General features: G+C 35.7%; 1 protein-coding gene across 2 annotated transcripts in view; it reads left to right on the forward strand.

Annotated features, from left to right (window-relative positions):
- Nucleotides 1-25,092, forward strand: part of KCNT2 (potassium sodium-activated channel subfamily T member 2) — a 435,264-nt gene that overhangs the window by 159,819 nt on the left and 250,353 nt on the right. For both annotated transcript variants that reach the window (XM_061382138.1, XM_061382137.1), the window contains exons 5-8: nucleotides 2,487-2,546; nucleotides 16,919-16,993; nucleotides 18,208-18,291; nucleotides 21,658-21,752. In XM_061382138.1, the coding sequence (XP_061238122.1) occupies nucleotides 2,487-2,546; nucleotides 16,919-16,993; nucleotides 18,208-18,291; nucleotides 21,658-21,752 (314 nt within the window). The remainder of the gene's footprint in view (nucleotides 1-2,486; nucleotides 2,547-16,918; nucleotides 16,994-18,207; nucleotides 18,292-21,657; nucleotides 21,753-25,092) is intronic.

A 25,092-nucleotide genomic window follows, 5' to 3' on the forward strand; every position in this document is an offset into this window, starting at 1 on the left:
AAACAAATGAACCAATAGCTCTTATTACCAATGGGAAGAGCTTGGTCCCTTAGTAGATAATTTTGCAAATAAACAAAAAGTATGCTCTGGCATTAAAAGGGTCCTGAAGAAGGAGTAAGGAAATGTGAAGGGAACAGTGCTTCTGAATTACATATTTGGTGTGTTTCCTGGAGTCCTGTGTGTTGTTCTTTGTTCTTTTTTCTGTTGATTTTCATGCCTAGCAAACTTTTTACAACTTCACATTTCCTCTACTCCTGTCTCTTTCCTTCAGATGCTTTTTAGTTTTGTTAATTTTCAAAAGCAAAAATTATTCAAAGAGTAGAGTCTCTAAGATTAAAAGCATTAGAGATTGGAAGATAGTTGAATCTGGAAGGAATGGAAAGATTCTAAGATTCATTGTTTATAAGCAAACATTAAAATACTTTAAAATAAAATATTTGGTTTGTCATTTAACATCAGGGTGATTCTGAGATCTGTACATTTTATATGCAACTATGAAATATTTTGATTATGTATGCATTGTGTTTATTACTATGAAATCAAGTTTTTACTGTGTTTGCATATTTCCTATTTTATAAGTTGTGTTTTATGTTTTTTTTTTTTTTTAGTGAATCTTATAGCAGTGTCATTAACTTACAAATAACTCTTTTCAAATATTTTAGTTTCAGTAAAAATGCAGTTTTTAATTTCTGAGTTAGATTCCTATATTATCCATCAGTGAGGTGCATACATATAAAGTAAGTTAGTATTTTTCTGAATAATTATATATGGCCTTGAAATATATTTTGATCATTCAAATTGTTTCTTACTTAAGAGTGATATCTTTAAATATGAACGCTCATTTTTCAATAGGATTTTGAGTAATTCATCCTGAAAATGGTTTCAAGGTCACCTAACAATGTGTACCTTTAGAATGGCACACATGAGTTAGAAAATTTGTGGGGAAACTCTAAAAAGTTCAACTTTTCTATTTTAATAATGTCTGGCTACTGTATGCACTTCCGGACTTATTTTACTTATATTGTCATGCATTCATATGTTTTTAAATTATCCTTATGTTTTAATATGCACCTATATCAAAATTTTCATTAAAACAGGAGTCAGAATCTAAAACTCTAGGGCATCTGCTTTTCTGACAGGTTGACTTAACCCTCACAAATCTATGAACAAATATATTTGTTACCTTAAATACTTCATGTTGATACTTGCTTAGTATTCCTCTCTCCCAAAGTGCTTAGAGTCTTTAACACAAGACAATTTGGATGTCCTTTCTGTTGGAGCCACTGTTCTTTGGGAGTTGAGCTGAGGAAATTGTATGCGGAGTAGAGATGAGAGAGAAAGGCGGGGACTTGTCTAGGGCAGTGCAGGATGCCCATGTCCACTGCAGAACAGGGATTGGTTATGAAGTCTGTTCAGACGGAATCTGAAAGTATCTTGGACCATTTGCTTTAATGTTCAAGGGTGTTACTGTTTACCTTTGTTTGAGGTGGATGATAGGATGCAAATACCCTCTAACTCCAAGCTTGTATTCTTTGATTTTTCTGTAGGGAACTGCCATTTTTGGCAGGTGAACTGAGAGGGAGGCTGTGTGGCTGGTTTTATGGTGGAGCAGTCATGTGATTGTGTGTATCAAGGATACATATCATTCAAATTCCAGTCATCTGACTATTCTAATCCCACACTTAACATTTGTGGTAATAAATTTTAAAAGACTTACTGAGGAGTATTAGACATTATAAAAACTAAACTGCAGTGCCCAGGACAGCCTGCTCCCTACCACTTGTATATAGAAGTTAAGAGTGTCAAACAGCACCTCTGTTGCTGAAACTCGGTCTCTGTTCACCAGAGTCAAATAGAAACACGGAGACAGAATTTTGGGTGAAGTAGAAAAGAGTAGCTTTAATTGCTTTGCCAGGCAAAGGGGGCCACAGTGGGCTAATGCCTTGAAGACTGTGTGACCCCTCTTGGAGGGGATATGAGGAGTTTTATAGTGTTCAAAAAGCAGGGTGTAATCAGCTCATGGACATTTCTTGGATTGGTTGGCATCAAGGTGAAGTTTTGAGCATGATCAACCTTCTGCTTTCAACTAGTCTAGGGTGTATGTTCTTATGGTCAGCAGTTTTCATCTGGACAGGGAGTCTGCTTCCTGTAAAAACAGGCTTTTATCTGTATCTTTCTGTGGGATTTCAGTGATACTGTTATGTACCAGAATTATAGTCTAAATTGTTATCAGTTCTTTAGCCCAACAGATTTTCCTTGTTTCTGTATCTTCATATTTCCCAATCATTAACTCTTGAGTCACCATTTTACTCCAAAAGACAAGGACACGAGGCCTTGTATACGGTTTCAATCCCTATATCATATATGATATATATACATACTCATATGTGCACACACATACATAGGCATATATTTATAAATTGATAGTATATTCAGAATATATATCTTTTTTGCATCTTCTCATTAAGGCATAATTTATATTTTAGGTTTTAGTGGCACTGATAAGTCTCTTTGAAACAATACTGCTTGGTTATCTCAGTTATAAGGTAAGTTGTTTTAATTAGAAATTTTCTGCCAGTGGAACACACTACTAGCATTTACCTAGTATTCGTCTATTTATAATTCACACTCCAGGGCTAAAGCAAGATCTTCTTAAACCCCTTTAATTATTTTGGGCCTCTCCAGTATGTAATAAAAAGCTGTGGTAATATAGTAAGGTTTTCCTTGGTGGCTTAAACACACTTCACTAATTCCTCTGGTCTAATTTACCCAGTGTATGCATGCTTATATAAGGCAAGTGAATGAAATTGTTTGGCTTTTTATTGTTCTCAACCTCTTCTCCTGATCTGTACAGAAAACACTAAGGGAGAAAAGTGTGTCTGTTAGGAATTATTAAAATGAATTCCCTTAATTTTTGGCAAAACTTTGCTTGGCTAACCCAATTTAACAAATGTTTATTGAGCTCTTGTTTAATGAAGAGCACCACAATGTGCATTGTTTTTTGTTTGTTTTTTTCTTTTTTTCTCAATGAGTTTACAATCCAGAAATGAGGGTAGGCAGGAGAAGATTATACAGGCAATAATAATACAAGGTGGAATAATAAGTACATCCCATGAGATGCAAATAAATCTCAGTGGGGGGTTCATCAGTTCAGTTCAGTCACTCAGTCATGTCTGACTCTTTACGAACACATGGATTGCAGCAAACCAGGCTTTCCTGTCCATCACGAGCTCCCAGAGGTTACTCAAACTCATGTCCATTGAGTCAGCGATGAAAACCAGCCATCTCATCCTTTGTCATCCCCTTCTTGTCCTGCCTTCAATCTTTCTTAGCATCAGGGTCTTTTCAAATGAATTAGCTCTTTGCATCAGATGGCCAAAGTATTGGAGTTTCAGCTTCACCATCAGTCCTTCCAGTGAATATTTAGGACTGATTTCCTTTAGGATGGACTGGTTTTATCTCCTTGCAGTCCAAGAGAGTCTCAAGAGTCTTCTCTAACACCACAGTTCCAAAGCATCCATTCTTCGGCACTCAGCTTTCTTTATAGTCCAACTCTCACATCCATACATAACTACTGGACAGATTATAGCTTTGACTAGATGGACTTTTGCTGGCAAAGTAATGTCTCTGATTTTGAATATGCTGTCTAGGTTGGCCATAGCTTTTCTTTCAAGGAGCAAACGTCTTTTAATTTCATGGCTGCAGTCACCATCTGCAATGATTTTTCTGTCCAAGAAAATAAAGTCACTGTTTTCATTGTTTCCCCATCTATTTGCCATGAAGTGATGGGACCAGATGCCATGATCTTCATTTTCTGAATGTTGAGTTTTAAGCCAATTTTTTCACTCTCCTCTTTAACTTTCATCAAGAGGCTTTTTAGTTCCTCTTCAGTTCAGTTCAGTTCAGTCACTTAGTTGTGTCCGACTCTTTGCGACCCCATGAACTGCAACACGCCAGGCCTCCCTGTCCATCACCAACTCCTGGAGTTCGCTCAAACTCACGTCCATCGAGTCCGTGATGCCATCCAGCCATCTCATCCTCTGTCATCCCCTTCTCCTCCTGCCCTCAATCCCTCCCAGTATCAGAGTCTTTTCCAGTGAGTCAGCTCTTTGCATGACGTGGCCAAAGTACTGGAGTTTCAGCTTTAGCATCATTCCTTCCAAAGAAATCCCAGGGCTGATCTCCTTCAGAATGGACTGGTTGGATCTCCTTGCAGTCCATGGACTCTCAAGAGTCATCTCCAACACCACAGTTCAAAAGCATCAATTCTTCGGTGCTCAGCTTTCTTCACAGTCCAACTCACATCCATACATGACCACTCGTAAAACCATAACCTTGACTAGACGGACCTTTGTTGGCAAAGTAATGTCTCTGCTTTTCAATATGCTATCTAGGTTGGCCATAATCTACCTTCCAAGGAGTAAGCGTCTTTAATTTCATGGCTGCAGTCACCATCTGCAGTGATTTTGGAGCCCCCCAAAAATAAAGTCTGACACTGTTTCCACTGTTTCCCCGTCTATTTCCCATGAAGTGATGGGACCAGATGCCATGATCTTAATTTTCTGAATGTTGAGCTTTAAGCCAACTTTTTCACTCTCCTCTTGCACTTTCATCAAGAGGCTTTTTAGTTCCTCCTCACTTTCTGCCATAAGGGTGGTGTCATCTGCATATCTGAGGTTATTCTGCCATAAAGGTGGTGTCATCTGCATATCTAAGGTTATTGATATTTCTCCCAGCAATCTTGATTCCAGCTTATGCTTCATCCAGCCTGGCATTTTGCATGATGTACACTGCATATAAATTAAATAAGCAGAGTGGAAATATACAGCCTTGATGTACTCCTTTCCTGATTTGGAACCAGTCTTTTGTTCATGTCCAGTTCTAAGTGTTTCTTCCTGACCTGCATACAGATTTCTCAGGAGACAGGTCAGGTAGTCTGGGATTCCCATCTCTTTAAGGATTTTTCACAGCTTCTTGTGATCCACACAGTCAAAGGCTTTGGCGTCAGTAAAGCAGAAGAGGATGTTTTTCTGGAACTCTCTTGCTTTTTCGATGATATAATGGATGTTGGCAATTTGATCTCTGGCTCCTCTGCCTTTGATCAATGCAAAGAAATAGATGAAAATATTAGAATGGGAAAGACTAGAGATCTCTTCAAGAAAGTTGGAGATACCAAGGGAATGTTCATGCAAAAATGGGCTCATATAAAGGACAGAAATGGTATGGACATAACAGAAGCAGAAAACATTAAGAAGAAGTGGCAAGAATACACAGAAGAATTGAACAAAAAAGATCTTCACGACCTAGATAATCACGATGGTGTGATCACTTACCTAGAGCCAGACATATTGGAATATGAAGTCAACTGGGCCTTAGAAAGCATCATTATGGACAAACCTAGTGGAGGTGATGGAATTCCAGTTGAGCTGTTTCAAATTCTAAAAGATGATGCTGTGAAAGTGCTGTTCTCAATATGCCAGCAAATTTGGAAAACAGTAGTAGCAACCGGACTGGAAAAGGTCAGTTTTCATTCCAATTTCAAAGAAAGGCAATGCCAAAAAAATGTTCAAACTACTGCAGAATTGCACTCATCTGGTACACTAGCAAAGTAATGCTCAAAATTCTCCAAGCCATGCTTCAACAGTACATGAACCATGAACTTCCATATATTAAGGCTAGATTTAGAAAAGGCAGAGGAACCAGAGAGAGAGGTTATATCATGGGATGAAAAGACCTATTAAGCAGGGTTCTTGAACCAGTGATTTCACTAAAGTAAGATCATAATTTCACTTAAAAAAAAAAAAAGGCAGAACAACAGGGATTTGTAGAATTAGCAAAGGAATAAAATACGAAATGTGCGTATAAAATTGGAAGAATGAATAAATATTTAGGTTTGGGCAGCATATGGTGTGTTTGGGAAAATGTTGGGATAAGTTTGCTACAGTATTGTGAGGGCCCTGTAGAGAAACCTAGAATGGGAAGTTGGTGCAGGATGTTGAACAGGAGAGTTCTGTAATTGTAACTAAGTTTTAGGAGTATTAGTTTGGAACATCTGCGCAAGCAGAAGTCAAAGAGACATTCCACTGAAGTCCATATGCTCTGCTAAGACACAATTGAAGTAGAAAAGGAAAAGCGGGAGTGAGGTTTTGGCCAGGTGAGAGGGATAAATTACTTCAATGCAGGAAAAGTCATGAAAGTAGAAAGTGAAGACATCATCAACAGATTGGTTGAGATAGAAGAAGAGAACAAAATGTGAAATATCATTTTAAGATTTCCTAAATCCAAATGACAGTACAAGGCAGTAAAACCAAGAAAAATTACATCGAGGAAAAAAATCAGATTGGGGTCAAGATAGATGGAATAATGGAAATTGTTTTGGGAATGATGAATTTGAGGTATTTTTGGACAAATAGGTGTAATATGCAGAGAACTGAAAAGGAAGATCTGGGACTTGCAGAAGAGATTTATTAAGCTTTGGCAGTCATTTCCAGTGAAATGTTGAAGAAAGCATGCAAGTCCATTAAGGATGGGATAGTAACCAATGGAGAAGAGATGACCCATGTTAATGGAAATGCTTATGTTGTGGGTCTTGAAAGAACAGAGCAATGAGGACAGACAGAGGAATAAGTGAGAAGGGTGGAAAGTCTTCAGAATGGTTGTCATAATTATTGCTGATTTCCAGTTCACAGTTATTGCATGTACCATATAAACAAGCACACTCAAGTTTCTGTTTTGAGGGGATTCTTATCTAGCATATAAATTTCTTTCTCATTTCACAACATAAAGTCTTAAAGGTAACATTCTGTTGACTACTTTTTAATCTTTAATTTGGAGCAAGAAATCTTTTCAAACTCACCTTTTTCCCCTGGCTTCCTTTATAAAATTCTTATATGTGCCACCTAAAGAACATAATACCAGTGTCTAATCAGGTAAAATGGATGAATTAGAAAATGTAGAAAGAAAAGGGTGCATGGTTTCCAAATAAACACAGATGGATTTATTTACTGATTATGAAGAAAATAAAATATTAAGAATGACTAAGAGAAAATATTAGATGAAAGATATGAATGATGGCAGGTTTAGTAAGAAGCTTGAGAAAAGCAATTGGGTTTACAGTTTAGGAGATCATTTGTTATTCACCCTTAAGAGACCAGTTTCAAAGGAGTACAACTGAGAGTAAAATTTTCAGATGAAGATTGTTGATTGATCAGTATAGAAGCTCACTAAAAGTAGTAGAATGAGGTGGAAGATTTCCTTGTGATGGTAAAAATCTGCATGATTTAAAATGAGCTGGTAGAAGGTACAGGAAAAATGATGGATAAAGCAAGATTTATAAAAAGTAAGAATAAGCTAGATTAGGAAGTTGAGGAGTACTAGTTTGCTTTGGATACATTCTGTTCTTTTCTGAGAACACTGAAGATGGAAAATGGTGCCTGAAAGAATATTTTGAAGTTGGAGGAGATAAGCTGGAAAATTTTGCATATATGTAGCCACTCAACCCTAACTTACCTAGAAAGTACTAGCTTAGTGACAGACAGTTTAGAAGGAGATGTTGAGGAGGGCTCTTTAAATGATTTATTAGTGAATCTCCTCGTCAACGGAGAAGGCCATGGCAACCCACTCCAGCACTCTTGCCTGAAAAATCCATGGACGGAGGAGCCTGGTAGGCTGAAGTCCATGGGGTCACTAAGAGTCGGACATGACTGAGCAACTTCACTTTCACTTTTCACTTTCATGCATTGGAGAAGGCAATGGCAACCCATTCCAGTATTCTTGCCTGGAGAATCCCAGGGACAGGGGAGCCTGGTGGGCTACCGTATATGGGGTCGCACAGAGTCGGACACGACTGAAGTGACTTAGCAGCAGCAGCAGCAGCAGCTCCTCGTCAAAATAGCTACTTCATAAATATGTTGTTAAGTTGCTAAGTTGTGTCAGACTCTTCTGCAATCCCATGGACTGTATCCATTAGGCTCCTCTGTCTATGGGATTTCCCCGGGAGAAATACTGGAGTGAGTTGCCATTTCCTTCTCTAGGGGATCTTCCTGATCCAGGAATCAAACCGACTTCTCCTGCATTGGCAGGCAGATTTTTTACTGCTGAATCACCAGGGAAGCCCATAAATATGTACTGATCGACAAATTTGGATTTTGGAAACTTAGGAGAAAGAAAACAATCGAGTAAATTAATATCCAAGGTGTTATCTTCTAAGGTCCTTTGTATGCATGTGACAAATGTTGAATGTAATATACAGAAAGTGATGTACTGAAAAATAAGGATGTGGGTGTTTTTCTCTAATTTAATGAAATATTTTCCACTGTAACAAGAGTATCTACAAATACATAAACCGGTCAAAATATTAATTTGCGTTCGTGAGTGTATTTGCTCCAAATTCTAATTAAAACTTTATATAAAATTAACTTTGAGGCTTTAAATGCTAGCAGTCATTTAACAAGCACAGACTCAAGATGGAATTATAGTTTCCCCTTGTGATTTTATGGTGCTGACCTTTGTAATCAATTAATTCCTGCAATTTATAAAATGAGAGCAAAGATTATAAGACCTAGTAGATAGGGCTAGATGATGTATAATATTTTCATTCTGACCTTCATAGACATTAATGTCTAGGTCATGGTGGTTGAGTCTTGTGTGTTACAACACGAAGGATAACAAGGGCTTATGTGATGTGGGGAGGATTTCTTTTCTTTTCATTGTTGTCTTTTAGTCATTAAGCCATGTCCAACTCTTTTGAGACCCCATGGACTGTAGCCGACCAGGCTCCTCTGTCCGTGGAATTCTCCAGATAAGAGTACTGGAGTAGGTTGCCATTTCCTCCTCCAAGGGAATCTTCACAGGCCAGGGATCAAACCCGAGTCTCCTGCATTGTGGGCATATTCTTTACCATCTGAGCCACCAGGGAAGCCCTTTTCCTTTCATATGTTCAGTCAAATTTGTGAACTCTTATGACTCTTTCAATAAGCTGTTGGATACACTGTTGGAATGAATAAGTGATAACTGTTTATAGCACATATATAAGGTAAATCCATATAGCAGAACTTCAAATGAGGTCCTTCTCTCAAATTAGGCTTTTAAGAAAAATTATAGACAGATATGAAGAAATGGATATTGCATTAGGAGTGAAATCCATTTCTAATATTGCTGTTTGATATTTCTAGTTCTGAATATAAAATCTACATACAATTTCCTCTTATTTGTTTATATTTATATATATACACAGATAATGTATGTATTTACATATACAACATATATGTTTGTACACACTATTTTAGACATTCTAAAATAAGCATGACTTAATCTTTAACTTAAAAGGTTTAAACTATCATGGAGATCAAAGTTTTTTAAAATCAAAAGACTTAATAGGTAGCACCAAAGTGAGCAAAACCTCTTTAAAGTGTGTGTTAAATTTAGCAGATAATAATTTAAAAATGCCTGGCATTCATTCCTTCCGTCCTCTGTCATACAGACAGCAGATCTGAACTTAAATCATCATTCTGTTCATGTTTGTCACAACTTGGCAAAATATCCATGAGGCTTGCCTGACAGGAAAATCCTTATTTCTCTGCCACATGAATACCGTCTGTGTCTTTATCGACTGTTTTCAAAAATATAACAGTACTCTATATATACATACACATTTATTAAATCAAAAGGATTTTGTGCATTATGCACAAAATGCATAATATCCAAACCTCTTATAATGAAAATTCACCACACTTAGAAAGCTTTTGTTAAATCTATAGTTTTTTTTTTTTTTTCCCCAATACAGTAATCACTTATAAAAAGCATCAGTTCTGAAATGTTAGCTTCATGATGGGCTTATTTCTGGAAAAGAACAAAGAATTCATCCTAGGACTCCTAGATCCTGGTGATTCTGCTTATTATGCCACAGGAATGGTAAATCTAAGTGTTGTTGGGTTTATGTTTAGAAATACAAAGTAACGCTGCCATAGAGTTACTCCATATTTTAAACTCACTAAAAGAAAGTTAAGTCTTCTGGATTAAATATTTTAAATATAGGTATTCTTAATATTAGAGAAGAAAGTGCTTTTGAAGAGTCTCTTGTTCCTAATTTGGGCTAACAGCAAGTAGATTACCATAAGTCTTATACTTTTTAAAGTGCTTTTTTTTTTTTAGAGTTACCTAGATAATAGTTCTAAACTTGTACTTTCTTTTATGATAAAAATAAAAGCCTGGTACATTTTAGGAAATCATCTGTTTTCTTGAATTTTTATTGGTTGAGGAAAGTTGCATCCATACCAAGTATAAAATAGATTAAATTTTATTTATATTTTACTGCATTATGTCAATAAGAAGAGGAACATGGAGAGTTCTACATGCTTAGTACAGTTAAAGCTATTTCTTAGAAACTATCTTTTTTCTTTAAGAAGTTACCTTTTGGAAGAAGACTAATGCCTTTCATCTCGTTCAGGAAAATATGATTAAGTGGAACAGGTACTTAACTTAATTTTGAAAGGCATGTGCCTGCCTTTTGGATCTTATTTCACACTTCTCTATGTAGTGCCATCTCTAGATTTATGTTTTCTTTTTTTGCCATCATTGCTTTTATCCTGAGCCTATATTATGTAGGCTCATGGGGACTCCCTAACAGCCAATGCAACTTTTGGATAATTTCTCTATTTTTCATCAGCTATTTTTAGGGGAGATAATTTGTGAATATATCTTTAAGTTCAGAAGACAACCTGAGATTTTAGAACTAAACCTAATGAATATAACTGAAAAAAGACGTTTATTTTTAGCAATGAGTATATTGCCTCCCTGTATAATTTTAGATTGTGAAAGTCAGTCCTCAGGTGGAAGTTCATTATTTGCCACAACATACACACACACACACACACACACACGCACACACTAGCTGTGAATCAACAACAGGAGTGTGTTTGACATAATGCAGATGAGGCGCTTCAGACCGGCAAGAACTGTGCTTGAAACAGAGCAAAAAATTGTGAACTAAATGTATGCTCTCACCTGGACCACATTAAATTCAGTCACATGAGTGAAGTGAAGTCATTCAGTCATGTCCAACTCTTTGCGACCCCATGGACTGTAGCCTACCAGACTCCTCCATCCATGGGATTTTCCAAGCAAGAGTACTGGAGTGTTGCCATTTCTTCCTCCAGAGGATCCTCCCAACCCAGGGATCGAACTCAGGTCTCTTGCATTGCAAGCAGATGCTTTACCGTCTGAGCCACCAGGGAAGCCTGGTGCTCTCACCTGGACCACATGAAATTCAAAGTCAAGTGTTGATTAAATATATAAAAACAAGCTGAAAAAAAGGAAGGAGAAGGGTGTTGATGAAGAATCAAAAAACCAAGTGTGGGAGTCTGATCTTGTCTAGAATGTGTATAAAGAGGAGGTGGGTAAGTCTCAAAACACTCAGATTTGAATTAATAGCTGAAAGATGTGTGTGAGTTAACTAGGTAAAGGAAAATTGGAGAGGAAGGTGGGGAGACCAATTAAGAGGTTAGAGTGGGAATAGAGTTAAATTGAGAACCAGACAACCCAAGATACATTCATGAATCAGAAAGTCTTATTCAACAATTATACTTAGGTAGTGTGTGAAGGGGGCGGCAGAGGATGAGGTGGTTAGATAGCATCACTGACTTAATAGACATGAATCTGACCAAACTTTGGGAGATAGTGAAGGACAGAGGAGCCTGGCAGGCTACAGTCCATAGGGCTGCAAAGAGTCAGACATGACTTAGTGACTGAACAACAATGGCATGTGAAAAGAAGATGCAAAGTTTCTCCAGGATCTTTGGTTTTTGTTGCTGAGAGTCAGTTAGGACAAACATCAGAAACTTTACTTTTAGGTTGTCCATTTTATTGGCATATAGTTGCTTGTTGTCATCTCTTATGATTCTTTTTGTTTCTGTGGTATCAGTTATAACTTATTTTTCCTTTCTAATTTTATTGATTTGAATCCTCTCACTTTTTTATCCTGATGAGTCTGCTAAAGGTTTTTCAATTGTGTTCATCTTACTGAAGAGCCACCTTTTAGTTTCATTGATCTTTACTGTTGTTTTCTTTGTCTCTATTTCATTTTTTTTGCTCTTATCATTATGATTTCTTTCCTTCCACTAACTTTGAGTTTTGTTTATTCTTCTTATACTAGTTGCTTTAGGTATAAGGATAGGTTGTTTATTTGAGATTTTTCTTGTTTCTTGAGATAAGATTGCATTGCTATAAATTTCCTTCTTAGAACTGCTTTTGCTATATCCCATAGGTTTTGGATTGTCATATTTTCATTGTCCTTTAAATTTTACTTTTAGACAAATTACCCACAAGGTGCCTTTGAGGCATTCATGTGAAGCAGCACATTAGACAGTAGAGATCTGAAACTGACTCTCAGATACAATATTGATCCAGGGTAGAGATACAACATTGGAAGTCATTGGTTTATTGTTGATAATAAGTTGAAGTTGTAACATAAATGAGATTACCTAAAATGGATATATAGCCAAGTACTCTTGAAATGCTTTCTTCCAGAAAATTTCTGTTGAGCTTTGTGGCCATAAGTTTAATGATTTATATGATTGCATCAGGAAGACTTAAAACAAAATGAAATTTTTTGAGTGTTTCCACATGGATCCAAGAAAATGAAATACAAATGCTTAAGTTCAAAATCAAAGCAATTATACCAGAAGGGAAGAGTATTATAAAATATTTGGAACTTTCCTTTATTCAATATCGTGCTCATTGAACTGTAATGGTCATAGAAACAAATAAGTTTTGTAAAATGTTAAAAACATGTATCAAGGTAGTTAGTGGTGAAGGTACGGGGGTTGGGGCATTCCAAGCAGAAGAAGTGTGAGCAAAGTTATAAAAGATGAAATAGCCTAGCTCGTTCAGAGAACTGTATCAAAATCAGTTCTATATGTGGTGAATCTGTAGCTGAATTCAAGATGGGTTAGGAATATAGTAGGTACAGAACAAACCAGCACTCATAATTCAAATTGTGAAGCTTCATATGATATAATGAGGAGTTTGGATGTTGGCGATGGAGATTTGCCATTTTAGAAAGATTCTCTGACTTGGAATATGGAGGATAAATCAAAAATGAATCCAACTGAATCACATTTTAGTCATCAGACTCTCTTAGTGGTTTGAGGGAAAGTAATAAAAAATAAATGTTGTGTTAGATCTGGAAATGAAGAGAGACATCAGAGTTATAGAAGCTTTTAGTTTACTAGGAACTAAACTTTTCCAGTGTGCCGAGCTAAGAAAACTAATGCTAGTCTTTTTTTTTTTTTTAATTATTATTATTGTTTTTTTTTACTTTACAATATTGTATTGGTTTTGCCATACATAAACATGCATCCGCCATGGGTGTACACATGTTCCCCATCCTGAACCCCCCTCCCACCTCCCTCCCCATACCATCCCTCTGGGTCATCCCAGTGCACCAGCCCCAAGATTCCTGTATCCTGCATCGAACCTGGACTGGCAATTCATTTCTTAGATGATATTATACATGTTTTAATGCCATTCTCCCAAGTCATCCCCCGCCTCCCTCTCCCACAGAGTCCAAAAGACTGTTCCATACATCTGTGTCTCTTTTGCTGTCTCACATACAGGGTTGTCGTTACCATCTTTCTAAATTCCATATATATGTGTTAGTATGCTGTATTGGTGTTTTCCTTTCTGGCTTACTTCACTCTGTATAATAGGCTCCAGTTTCATCCACCTCATTAGAACTGATTCAAATGTATTCTTTTTAATGGCTGAGTAATACTCCATTGTGTATGTGTACAACAGCTGTCTTATCCATTCATCTGCTGATGGACATCTAGGTTGCTTCCATGTCCTGGCTATTATAAACAGTGCTGCGATGAACATTGGGGTACACGTGTCTCTTTCAATTCTGGTTTCCTCAGTATGTATGCCTGCTAGTCTTAGTGTACATTAGCAGAAAGACCCTGCCGTGTGACCAGTGATAATGATTCCCATTACCTCCCCCTCCTCTGGTCACATCAGTCTTTTTTCCTGTGTAAAATCATTGACATTAAGGAACAATGTACAATGACTAGTAAAAAATACAGTGAGGAAAGAGTGACCCAAATGTTACCCATTCTGGAAACTGAGTTATGTAAAAAACTGTTAAATGGTAACATTAACCAGTGCCATAAAAAATAGAAGTGTTGCATAATGAAAATCAAGTATAAATGGTTTATTGAATAGGCCTGATTCAGTGCAAGTAGAAAAGCCTTTAGCCCGTCCTATGTTTCTCCTTCAAACCCAGTCATTGTCCTTATGAGCCGTGCTGATCCAATGAAATCTCAGTTAGGCCCCTTAGTTTTGGCTTTTTTTTTTTTTTTTTGGCAAGACAAATCTCAGTTTAGTATTTAAGAGATACTGTTCAGTATGTAAAAAATTTAATGTTCTCATCCAGTTTTAGCTTTTTCTAGGCTGGAAATTTCCCAGGTGGCACAATGGTAAAGAATCCACCTGCCAATGCAGGAGACAAAAAAATGTGGGTTCAGTCCTCAGGCCAGGGAAAATTTCCTAGAGGAGGAAATGGCAAACCGCTCCAATATTCTTGCCTCAAAAATCCCATGGATTGAGGAGCCTGGTGGGCAACAGTCCATGGGATAGCAGAGAGTCAGATAGAACTGAGCACACGTGTGTGCACAGCTGGGAACTCAATGGGGCAAGAATCTTCTTGGGGGGCTTCTCCTGTGTCCACCTCCTCCTTATCTGAAACTGGCTGATCGTGGCCCCTCAGAGCTGAGGAGGCTCCAGGAGAAGGAGGTCCTGACTGACTGGCCCAGGAATAGTCTGTGGTTGGGTTGCTCTGATGGCAGATACAGATGGGGCTTTTGTGGTTCTCCTAAGGCCTTGAGCAGAAGCTCCTTGATGCCTCAAGCCCTGGTCTGGCCACTCTGCCCCGAATTCTGGGTGTCCAAGTGCCACCATCTGTCAAGATTCCCTGTCTCCTCAGGCCTGCAGCCCTTCTGAGTCTGAACTTAAAATGGCTATACATTTTATTCTGTAGAGTCTATATCTTGTTCCCAGAAAATAAGTCGCTCTGTCTTAGTATCAGTGTGAGTGTAACCTGTTCTTATCTCAACATTCTTTCTCTTTGCTTTGCTGTTTTGTGTGTGTGTGTGTGTATGTGCGTGATGTTTTGGGCTTTAGCCAAAAACAGCCCCTAAGTCTGAGTCCAGCTCTCTAGGTTGTTTATCTGCGCCCTTCTTACAGAGCTGGAAGTGATGAGGGAAGCATCCTTACATCTCTACACAGAGATGAGAGAGATCCTTACAGCTCCGTGCCTTCCACCTGCTCCTCCACCACTTTTTATTTAGCCTGCAGACGGCTCATGAACCAGGGCTAACAAAATCTCTTACTTACTGTTTTAGCAACCCAGACGATCCCTGATGTAGAACTTGCTTTATGAAGTGGCGATGTGCAAGGAAAGAGCAAATTAGCCAAGATGACGTAGTCAGGCCCTCTTGCCCTACAGCCTCTCGCTCTTGCCTCACGTTTTGTAAATAATGTTCATGTAATAAGTCAAGTCATTTATAACACTGTACATGTGCATCATGAAGTACTCACTTGGTCACAAGCTACTTTGTGCTATAGGGATATGTGAGCTCCACATAAGGCTGCATTTTACTGCTGCATCATGGCTGTGTCTATTGGGTCAGCCACAAGAGGGGAGAATATAGGGTGTCTGTTGTTATGGCTACAGTCAGCAGGAGAGAAGCTGTGTCATGGCTGCTGTGCAGGTCAGGAGAGAATAAACGTATCTGCAGTTCCTACGGCTCCTCTAGACTCCTACTAACATCTTAGCTCATGCCTTGCTTACCCTGGGTTCAGCAAACACTGCAAACAGCAAGACAATTGGTGTCATGAGCAGGATTGGAGATGCAAGGTGTTTTACATCTCTGTAATGTTTTAAGACTTTGGGACCTCAAGAAAAATAAAGAATCCCGATAGTATAGCCAGTGCGTGCTCAGTTGCTTCAGTCATATTTGACTCTGTGCAACTCTATGGAATGTAGCCTGCTAGGCTTCTCTTTCCATGGGATTCTCCAGGCAAGACTACTGGAGTGGGTTGCCATTCATAAAATAATTAGACATTACAGGAGTCAGATTTCAAGTTGCCTTTCTAACAGGTAGATTTATTTTGTTTTTTCGTTAAAAGAATAAATTGCGTTAGGGAGTTCTGAGTTCTTTTTCACTGGACATGGTTAGAGAAAGTTTCAGGAATGACCTATTAGTCAGTGCAATTGCCCAGAGCTGCACAATTAGAAGGATCTGTGCTTGTTTGAATGCTCTGATGTCACCTTCTTGAAATTACTCATAATTTCTTAATAAGAGGCCCTGCATTTTCGTTTTTAACTGGGCCCCACTAATTATGTAGCCAGACCTGATTAATATTGTTGTACTATGTGGGTTGGGAGACTAGAATCCAGATGATTGAGAAAACTCTGCCCTTAAATCTTATTAACCTAAAAACAATGTTAAATGGCCTCCCAGGGCCATTGTTATGTGTGTGTGTTTGCAAACTATTTAATATGCTTTATATTATGATATAAAAATTAAGATGGAGCTACTTTTTCATTGATTCTGTAAGATTTCTTGTTTTATTTTTACTAGTAACTTTTTGATGCAATATTATGTGATTAAAATGTGCTATGTGCAATATTCATGGATTACTATGAGCATTTGGTTTACTTAAACTCTGCAAAATTGAGAGGGCACAATTACATGTAGCAAAATAATCTCTAAAAGTCATTGCTACATTTCTAAATAATGATTTTGTATTCTGTTAATGTAAGCATCCTTATTGCTAGCAGAATTCTGATGCTTTTTCCCCATTTTATGGGATTCAGTTGTAAATGACTTTTATTTTTATTCATTTTTTTTTTTTTTGGAAGGGAAACATCTGGGAACAGATTTTACGAATACCCTTCATCTTGGAAATAATTAATGCGGTTCCCTTCATTATCTCAGTAAGTCCTAAAAGAATATTTAAAATAAATAATTTTGTTATTAGTCATGAGTAAAATCTTTAAATCTAAATAGCAATAAATAATATATTAGCTCAGATGAATGAATTTAGGCTTTTATAATGTATTAAATCATGGTATTAGAAAATAAATAGCAAAGTCAGTTATAACTGGGTTGTGAAATTAAGTGAACATTAATGAGATTTAGTTCAATAGCAAAATGAAATGCATTTTAGGAATATATCCTCTAGAGGTACCATTTAAACGTGTTAATTTTATCTAAATAGATTAGAAATGAATCACTCCACTTCTTGTGTATATTGTAGAGTTTTAAAAATGAAAAGCCAAGTCAAACCAAGTATTTATAAAAGTTTCTCACGCTGAGAATATGTTTATCTTTAGTTTAAGCCACAGGATTTATTAAATCCAGTTCTCTGTTTGCTATATATGTTGCTAACAACCAAGACAATCAGCAGTTTGCTTCTTTATTAAAGTCTGTGGAGGACCAGTTCCATGGTGATCATGTTCAGCTACAGAATATGCAACCAGCACTTTGCCATTGCAAAACTGGATCTTAATCTATAAAGCTTTAGTAATGTCTGTTGGGAATGTGCTTTCTAACACTTTTTATTTTGAATTTTATTTGGAAAATCATGACTATAAGTCAGTATGATCTGAAGCTGTTGCTCACTCTGACAATTATTTTAATTTGAGTGATTTATCTAGCGGAACAACTGGCTCTAGATTGAATGATAGGTTAATTAAATATAATTCCAATGGAATACAGTTCCCCAGTGTCACATAAATGTTTGAATCTGAGAGAGTAAGTGGTAATGTTATAGAAAAGTTAAGCACTATCTCCTTACACCTATTTTTACCTCCAGTTCCAGAAAAGAAAAAGATGATATCTATTATAACAGTCATACCAAAAGATTTAGTGATGGAATTAGCACAGTTATAGCTGATATCCCATGAGAGCTGATTATTTTCTTTCTGCTTCTATAATAACTTTGCAAAGAATTTTTCCTTAAGACTTAGACAAGAATGAAAAGATCCTGTCTGCCCCTTCATTTCAATAATCATATGAGTTTAGAGTATTTGCCACATGTTTTATATCATTATATTGTCCTTAATACGTTATTTTTGTTTTGCTTTTCTTCTCAATCATGTGGATTTCTTGCTTGGAGATAAAAATTTAGTTTTGATTTGTCTTCCAGATATTCTGGCCTTCCTTAAGAAATCTATTTGTCCCAGTTTTTCTAAACTGTTGGCTTGCCAAACATGCCTTGGAAAATATGATTGTAAGTATAAAATACAAGTGCAAAAACAAAAGTATTTTTCAATGCTCCATTACCTTCTTACCTCACTAAAGTGATGTGTTGCATACATGTCTAAGCTAATAGACCCTATGTCTGTTTATATCCTAATGAGAATGAAAAGTGGTGAAACGCCTTTATTGTCAAGTCCCTTCTTTTATAAGGCCCTATGAAATAGTAAACAAAAAAAATTCAAATAGTCTAAAGATCACCAAACCAAAGCTGACTGCTGTTTGGATGGTCAAACTTATTACCAGTCTTCTGCAGACAGATAGCGTTTCCTTCTAAAGCAATCTCATTATGTATAACAGGACCCCTAGGTTTAAGGCTTCAGGAGGTAATGTTGTCATACTGTAGGTAGTCTCACATTCCATAAAAATCTGTGGAGTTTTCTAAGGCACTTTATTGGAGCCAGAAGGTCCTCATGTAAAGTCAGCTTTTTAGGTTGGGTTCTGTTGGGAATAGGGAGGCTGAAGGGGAAGCAGGAAGGAAGAGATGCAGAACTCAGAGATGTGCCACCATTGCATTTTGCCTAAGGCCAACTCTGTTTGAAAGGACTGATTTATGAGTAGGACCAAAATATAATAGGCTTGGATACTTACTAGTGAGCTGACGTTTGCTATTTGCTATTCAGTCATTTATTCTACCCTGGTGGCTCAGATGGTAAAGAAGTTCCCTGCAGTGCAGGAGACCTGGGTTCTTTCCCTGGATCAGGAAGATCCCCTGGAGAAGGGAATGGCAACTGACTCTAGCGTTCTCGTCTGGAGAATTCCATGGACAGAGGAGCCTGGCTGCAGTCCATGGGGTTGCAAAGAGTCAGACATCACTGAGAGACTAACACTTTCACACTTTCACTTCTTCCATTTGTTCTACAAGTATTAATATGAGTCTACTCTCAGCTAAGCACTCTGATAAAATAAGCAAGTGATTTAACACCTTTGCTAATGTCTTCCTTTTGAAAGAGAATAAAACTACCAACATAGAAGCTTGCTGTGAGAATTAAGTTACATTATATATACATTCATATATATGTAAAAATCTTGTATCTAGCAAAAACATAGTAAGAGCTCAATATTATTAATTTGATCACACCGAAATTAAGTGTGCTTGGAGGCAAACTTGTTTTTCTTTTAAATAGCTTTTTAACAGAAAGTATGGCAATAGTTTTGGCCAAAAGCTATTTGGATAGCATTTGAGTCTTTACAACCAGGTGAATGTTTCTAATCAGCTCTCAATATATTAAGTAACCACTGGAGTCTCATGCAAGTTCACAGCTAATAAGGGGAGCAGTGTATGTCCTGTGGATGGTTTGCAAAAACATCCTGCTCTCTTAGCCATCCAAAAAAATATTGTTTCACTAACTATAATGGCGGAGCCTGGTGGGCTGCTGTATATGGGGTCGCACAGAGTCAAACACGACTGAAGCAACTTAGCAGCAGCAGCAGCAGACTGCCTAAATTGTTAATGAAAAAAAAAAAAATTCCTCCAGTACTCTTTGCTAATTTCTGTTTATTACTTGCTGGAAAAAGTAACCTAACCAAGAAAGGAATCATTAGTCAATCATTAAGAGTAAAAGTAGTGCTTTGCATTATTAATTTAGGATTCATTTTCCATCATAATTCTATATTTTACTTCTTTTCTTCCTGATTGGTAAATTTTAATTTGTTTTTCTGTTCATTAACACCTCTGCTAGAAGAAAGTAAAGAATGCAAGGTGAAGTCTTAATCAACTTAGTTTTTTTTGTTTTCATAACAAAAGTTCTGGTTAAATGTGTGATAGAAAAGGATAAAATAACGGCTCATTGAGGTTTTATTTTATACTGAAAGTGAAAGTGGCTCAGTCGTGTCTGACTTTTTGTGACCACATGGACTGTAGCCCGGTAGGCTCTTTGCCCATGGAATTCTCCAGGCAAGAATACTGGAGTGGGTAGCCGTTCCCTTCTCCAGGGGAACTTCCCAACCCAGGAATTGAACCAGGGTCTCCTGCATTGCAGGTAGATTCTTTACCAGCTGAGCTACCTATTTATCTCATGTAGTACAGCTATTCAGACTGTTAAAAAATTATTATGAAAATTTATAAAACAGAAGACTATAAGGTAAAACATTATGCAAAACTGCAAATCTTCCACACAGGCTAGACACTAGAAATAATTTATATCCTTCTAATATTTTCTATGAAAGCACACACACAAAATGTATGTTTAATTTTATGATTTGAATGTTTGTCAAATACGAGTTCATATGTCAATAAATATTTATGTTCAAACCATCTTTAATGGATGCACGTAAGTCTGCTATCTAATTTTGATCAATTTATTCAACCATTTTCTATTTCATTTTTAGTTATTTTAATAGGAATGAACATTCATTATTTATATTATAATTTTGCAATAAAGATTATACAAAATATTGATACAAATAAATATACAAAATAATATAATATATTATACATCATACAATATATATTACACAATAAATATGTTATTCATATTTATATTTTATACAATAAATAATATACAAAGTATTATATTATAGGAAATATTATAATTTTGTAATGAAGATGAGCATATATAAATATTCAACTTCCATCTCATAATTTTCATGTGGTTAACTTTTAGAAATTATGTTATGGGATAAATACTAATTAAATGGTGAATGCATGAACTTGAAAGGGCATACTTGTGAATTTTGACCTGTATTACCAAATTACTTTCAAGATATTTATAACAAATTACTTGAGCAATATTACATATGTGTGCTCATTTTTTGCCTCTTAAATAACAGTAGGTATTATTATTTTTTAATGTTTTTCAATTGCAAAGTAAACGTATCTTGAATTCACATTTCTCTTAATATGAATGAAATTTATCTAAACATGTTCATTGGCTATGTAACTTTTTATTTTTATGATAAACTGCCTGGCATAATGCATGTTACTTTTTGTGACTTAGAGAATGAGATATGGTTGTAGTTTGATCCAGCTATTACTTTCCCCCCAGTTGAACATATTATTTTCTGATCTTTTAAAATTAGAAATTTCCATAAGACAGCATTGTGTTCAGAGAGGGCTTTTGGAGAGTCTTTGAACATCTCTTTGTACAGCGAGTAAACTAAAATTTAGTGCTTTTGTGGTGTCCCACAGTATTAATATTTTCTTGGCAATATGAATGTTACAGTGAGGTTTAATTAGACTTAGGAAAAACCAAAAATATGCTGCTATATGCATTTAAAGTATGTGTGTTGAATATGAATAAGACAGTTAAAATGTAATACATAGTAACAAATGTAACAAAACTCATGATTACTGAGTATCTATCAGAATTTAAAATATGCTTTTTCTGTATTATTTCAGAATGATCTACACAGAGCCATTCAGCGTACACAGTCTGCAATGTTTAATCAAGTTTTGATTTTAATATCTACATTACTTTGCCTTATCTTCACCTGGTAAGACTGTACATCAGCATTTTTATTATGTTTTATTTTAATTATAATACTAAAAAACAGTATTATAAACCATTTAAACTAAGAGCTGGCAATAAAGATGAATAGATAAATATTTACTATAAAACATAATGAGTCACCTACAGAAACAAAAATAAAATCTTTACTTCAGTTTTACAGAAAAAAAATCAAGAAAGGACATCGATTATTTGGAATTGATATTTACTGTAACTCTGAGGTTTCCCAAATGCTGTAAACAACCAGATCACAAGAATTTGTATTTCATGCCATAGTTGTCAAACAAGAGTTTTTCCTTCAAACTGCTGACATGGAGATGCCCTTATCTGTCTGTAATCTTCAAAGCAGAACCGCTGTTGAGAACATTGTCACTGCCCATCACTCTCTGCCTGCATCTTCTCCCCTGATGGTCTAACACGCAGCCAGGCAGAAAGCAAGCGCAGACCTGACAGTGTGAGGCAACTGGTACTTTGCCTTGTTATAGAAAACAGCTATTTCTTCCTGTGGAAAGTCCCACTTTGCCAATTACACGGTAATCCAATGAGAAATGATACACTTCCTATATGGATCCATGAAGATCCTAACTAAAGAAAAAAAAAAAAGGAATGTAAGAATCAGAAAATGAGGTTGAGTGATATATCTGTTTTTCAACTCCATTATGTATAATTGTGCTCTGACCTGAATTTGACCTACTGAGAAAGAGAAATTAGGAAGTCCTAAAGTAGGAAGAATGCCCTCATCACTAGCATTATACAATTTTTAGATATAAATATAGCTACAGATATATGTATGTAAATATAGTTTTAGATACAGAAATATAATGTATGCTTAAGTAGTATGTAATTAATATCTCTATTAAATGGATTTAAAATGTTTTACTGCTTACTTTTATATTTAAAAAGTAAACATTTTAGGCTATTCCGCATTGTTAAATATAAAATATCCCTCTAAAATGGACACAATACCATCTTATCTTTTTTTTATTCTGAACAGATTACTTTTATTATTCACCTAGTAAATAACTGCATATATTTATTCACCTAGTAAACAACTGCATAAATACTGACAGCAGTGCCTTCTTAAGTCACAAAAGTGTTCTTAATTTTAAGATAATTGCATTTTTAAAATAATTTAGGAGCTTTCCTTTTATTGGACTTAAGAAAAAGTACTTACTGATTCTCAATTGCTGGAAAATGACCAAGAGTAAAATGAGAGTTATAAATGTTATACATAGTCTGTTAAAGTAAATTTGGTAAAGGAGTAACTGAAATTTTAATGCTAAAATAAGTACAGATGATTTGGACTATGCTCATCACAGTGAACTATCTACAGTGGGGCTCTTACTTTCTGCCTCTACGTCTATTTCTTGAGCACTTTTTATTTTTGAAGGAAGTGACCACAAATTTTGCCACTTTCCTATGCCAAGGAGTGCAACAGTACTTGATAAAGGGTTTTCATGATCTATGTGAAATTTCCATTATGCAACTTGTTAATCTTTTAAATCATTTATGTTTCACTTTTTGTTGTATTTATAGTTACCTTTTTTGTTGTGTGTACATATTGTTAAATTTCAGACACTTGAGTGGTAGTTTTTCCAAATATAGTCTATAGTTAAAGCTGACACCAATAAGTGGATTTGAATCTGTCTTTCAGTGTGGAATTTTTGTATAGAGTTATGTCTAACTCTAACATAATTTTAATAAAATGTTATTGTTTTTAATCACATGCACATCAATACAATTAGATTAATCTGTTTTAAATTATAATATCTGGGATAGAGAAATTGATGTTTGATTTATTTGTGTATTGTCTAGCTTTACAAGCAAATGTCTTCATAAACCATGATCATCATAGTAAGGTAGAATAAGTATTATTTGAATTCACCATAGGTGATGGGGTTACTTACAAGAAAAAATATAAAAAATGTTGCATTAGTCATGATACATCATCAGGCTATTTTACCACAGTTATGCCACACATATTATAAAATAGAAGTACACACAAAGATGCAAGAACTTACACAAAAAGAAATATCTATGTAGTCTGTCCAAGACTGTCACATCAACTTAATACCCTGGAGATAAAGTTTCCATATATCTTGTTTTCTGTCATACTAAAAACAGTTTCCATGGTTCAGTATGGCTTTTTTGGTCTTGCCATTACATCCTAACTCCAACCTTTTCTCTTAGGAGGAAAGGATATAAGGAACTACAAGAAATTACATGCATAATTTAAGCTAGAATTTGGTCATATACCTACATATAGCTGCAGGAGATCTGCAAAAATGTAGCCTAACTGGGCAGTATACCCAGTTGAATATTATACCATGAAAAAGAAAATGGGACATTGTGGAACAACAAGCAATGATGAGTCATAAAATTCTACTTGTATATTGTTTGTTTAAAACTCAGGACTATACTAATTGGGAGGTCTTGGACAGCTTATTTATTTAGTCTTGTTTCCCACATCATTAAATGAATATAATACTAATCACCTTATAAGATTTTTGTTTTTTGTTTTTTTAAATGAAGGTTGAATTGGGTGTGTTTATAAAATGTCTGTGAGGGCATGGTAAATTGTGATAACATTGCAAAAATTTTAATTTCAGTTTTTCTCTTTATACAAAAAGATTTAATTATGTGAACTCAAAAATGAGATTTACTTTAAAATGTCTAAACATAGTAATTTATTAATAATACTGTAAAACTGAATCAGGATACCTAAAAATGATTCTAGGCAACAGACAGAGAGAACTGGCTACTTTTTTTCTTCCAGTTTTATTGAGAAATAATTTATATACAGGTAACATGTACAGAATAACGTTTGCTTATATACAACAGGAAATAATTGCCATGGTAAGTTTAGTGAATGTCTATCATCTTTTATAAATACCAAATCAAATAAAAAATGTCCTTGTGATAACTCAGAATTTATTCACTTAACAATTTTCCTGTATAACAGAGCAGTGTTAATTATATTAATCCAGCTTTATGTTACATCCATGGTAGTTATTTAACTTACAACTGAAAGTTTGTCCCATTTGAACATTATCATCATTATATATACTGCATTATTATTTATTATATTCCACATACTTTGCTTTTCATTCACATGGCTCACTTATTTGTAACTGTAAGTGTTTACAGTGGATGTGACTGGTGATGGAAGTAAAGTCCAATGCTTTAAAGAACAGTATTGCATAGGAACCTGGAATGGTTAGGTCCATGAATCAAGGGAAATTAGAAGTGGTCAAACAGGAGACGGTAAGAGTAAACATCGACATTTTAGGCATCAGCTTAAATGGACTGAAATGAGGGAATTTAAT

The sequence above is a fragment of the Bos javanicus genome, chromosome 16 (assembly GCF_032452875.1).
Source record: "Bos javanicus breed banteng chromosome 16, ARS-OSU_banteng_1.0, whole genome shotgun sequence".
Classification (NCBI taxonomy): domain Eukaryota; kingdom Metazoa; phylum Chordata; class Mammalia; order Artiodactyla; family Bovidae; genus Bos; species Bos javanicus.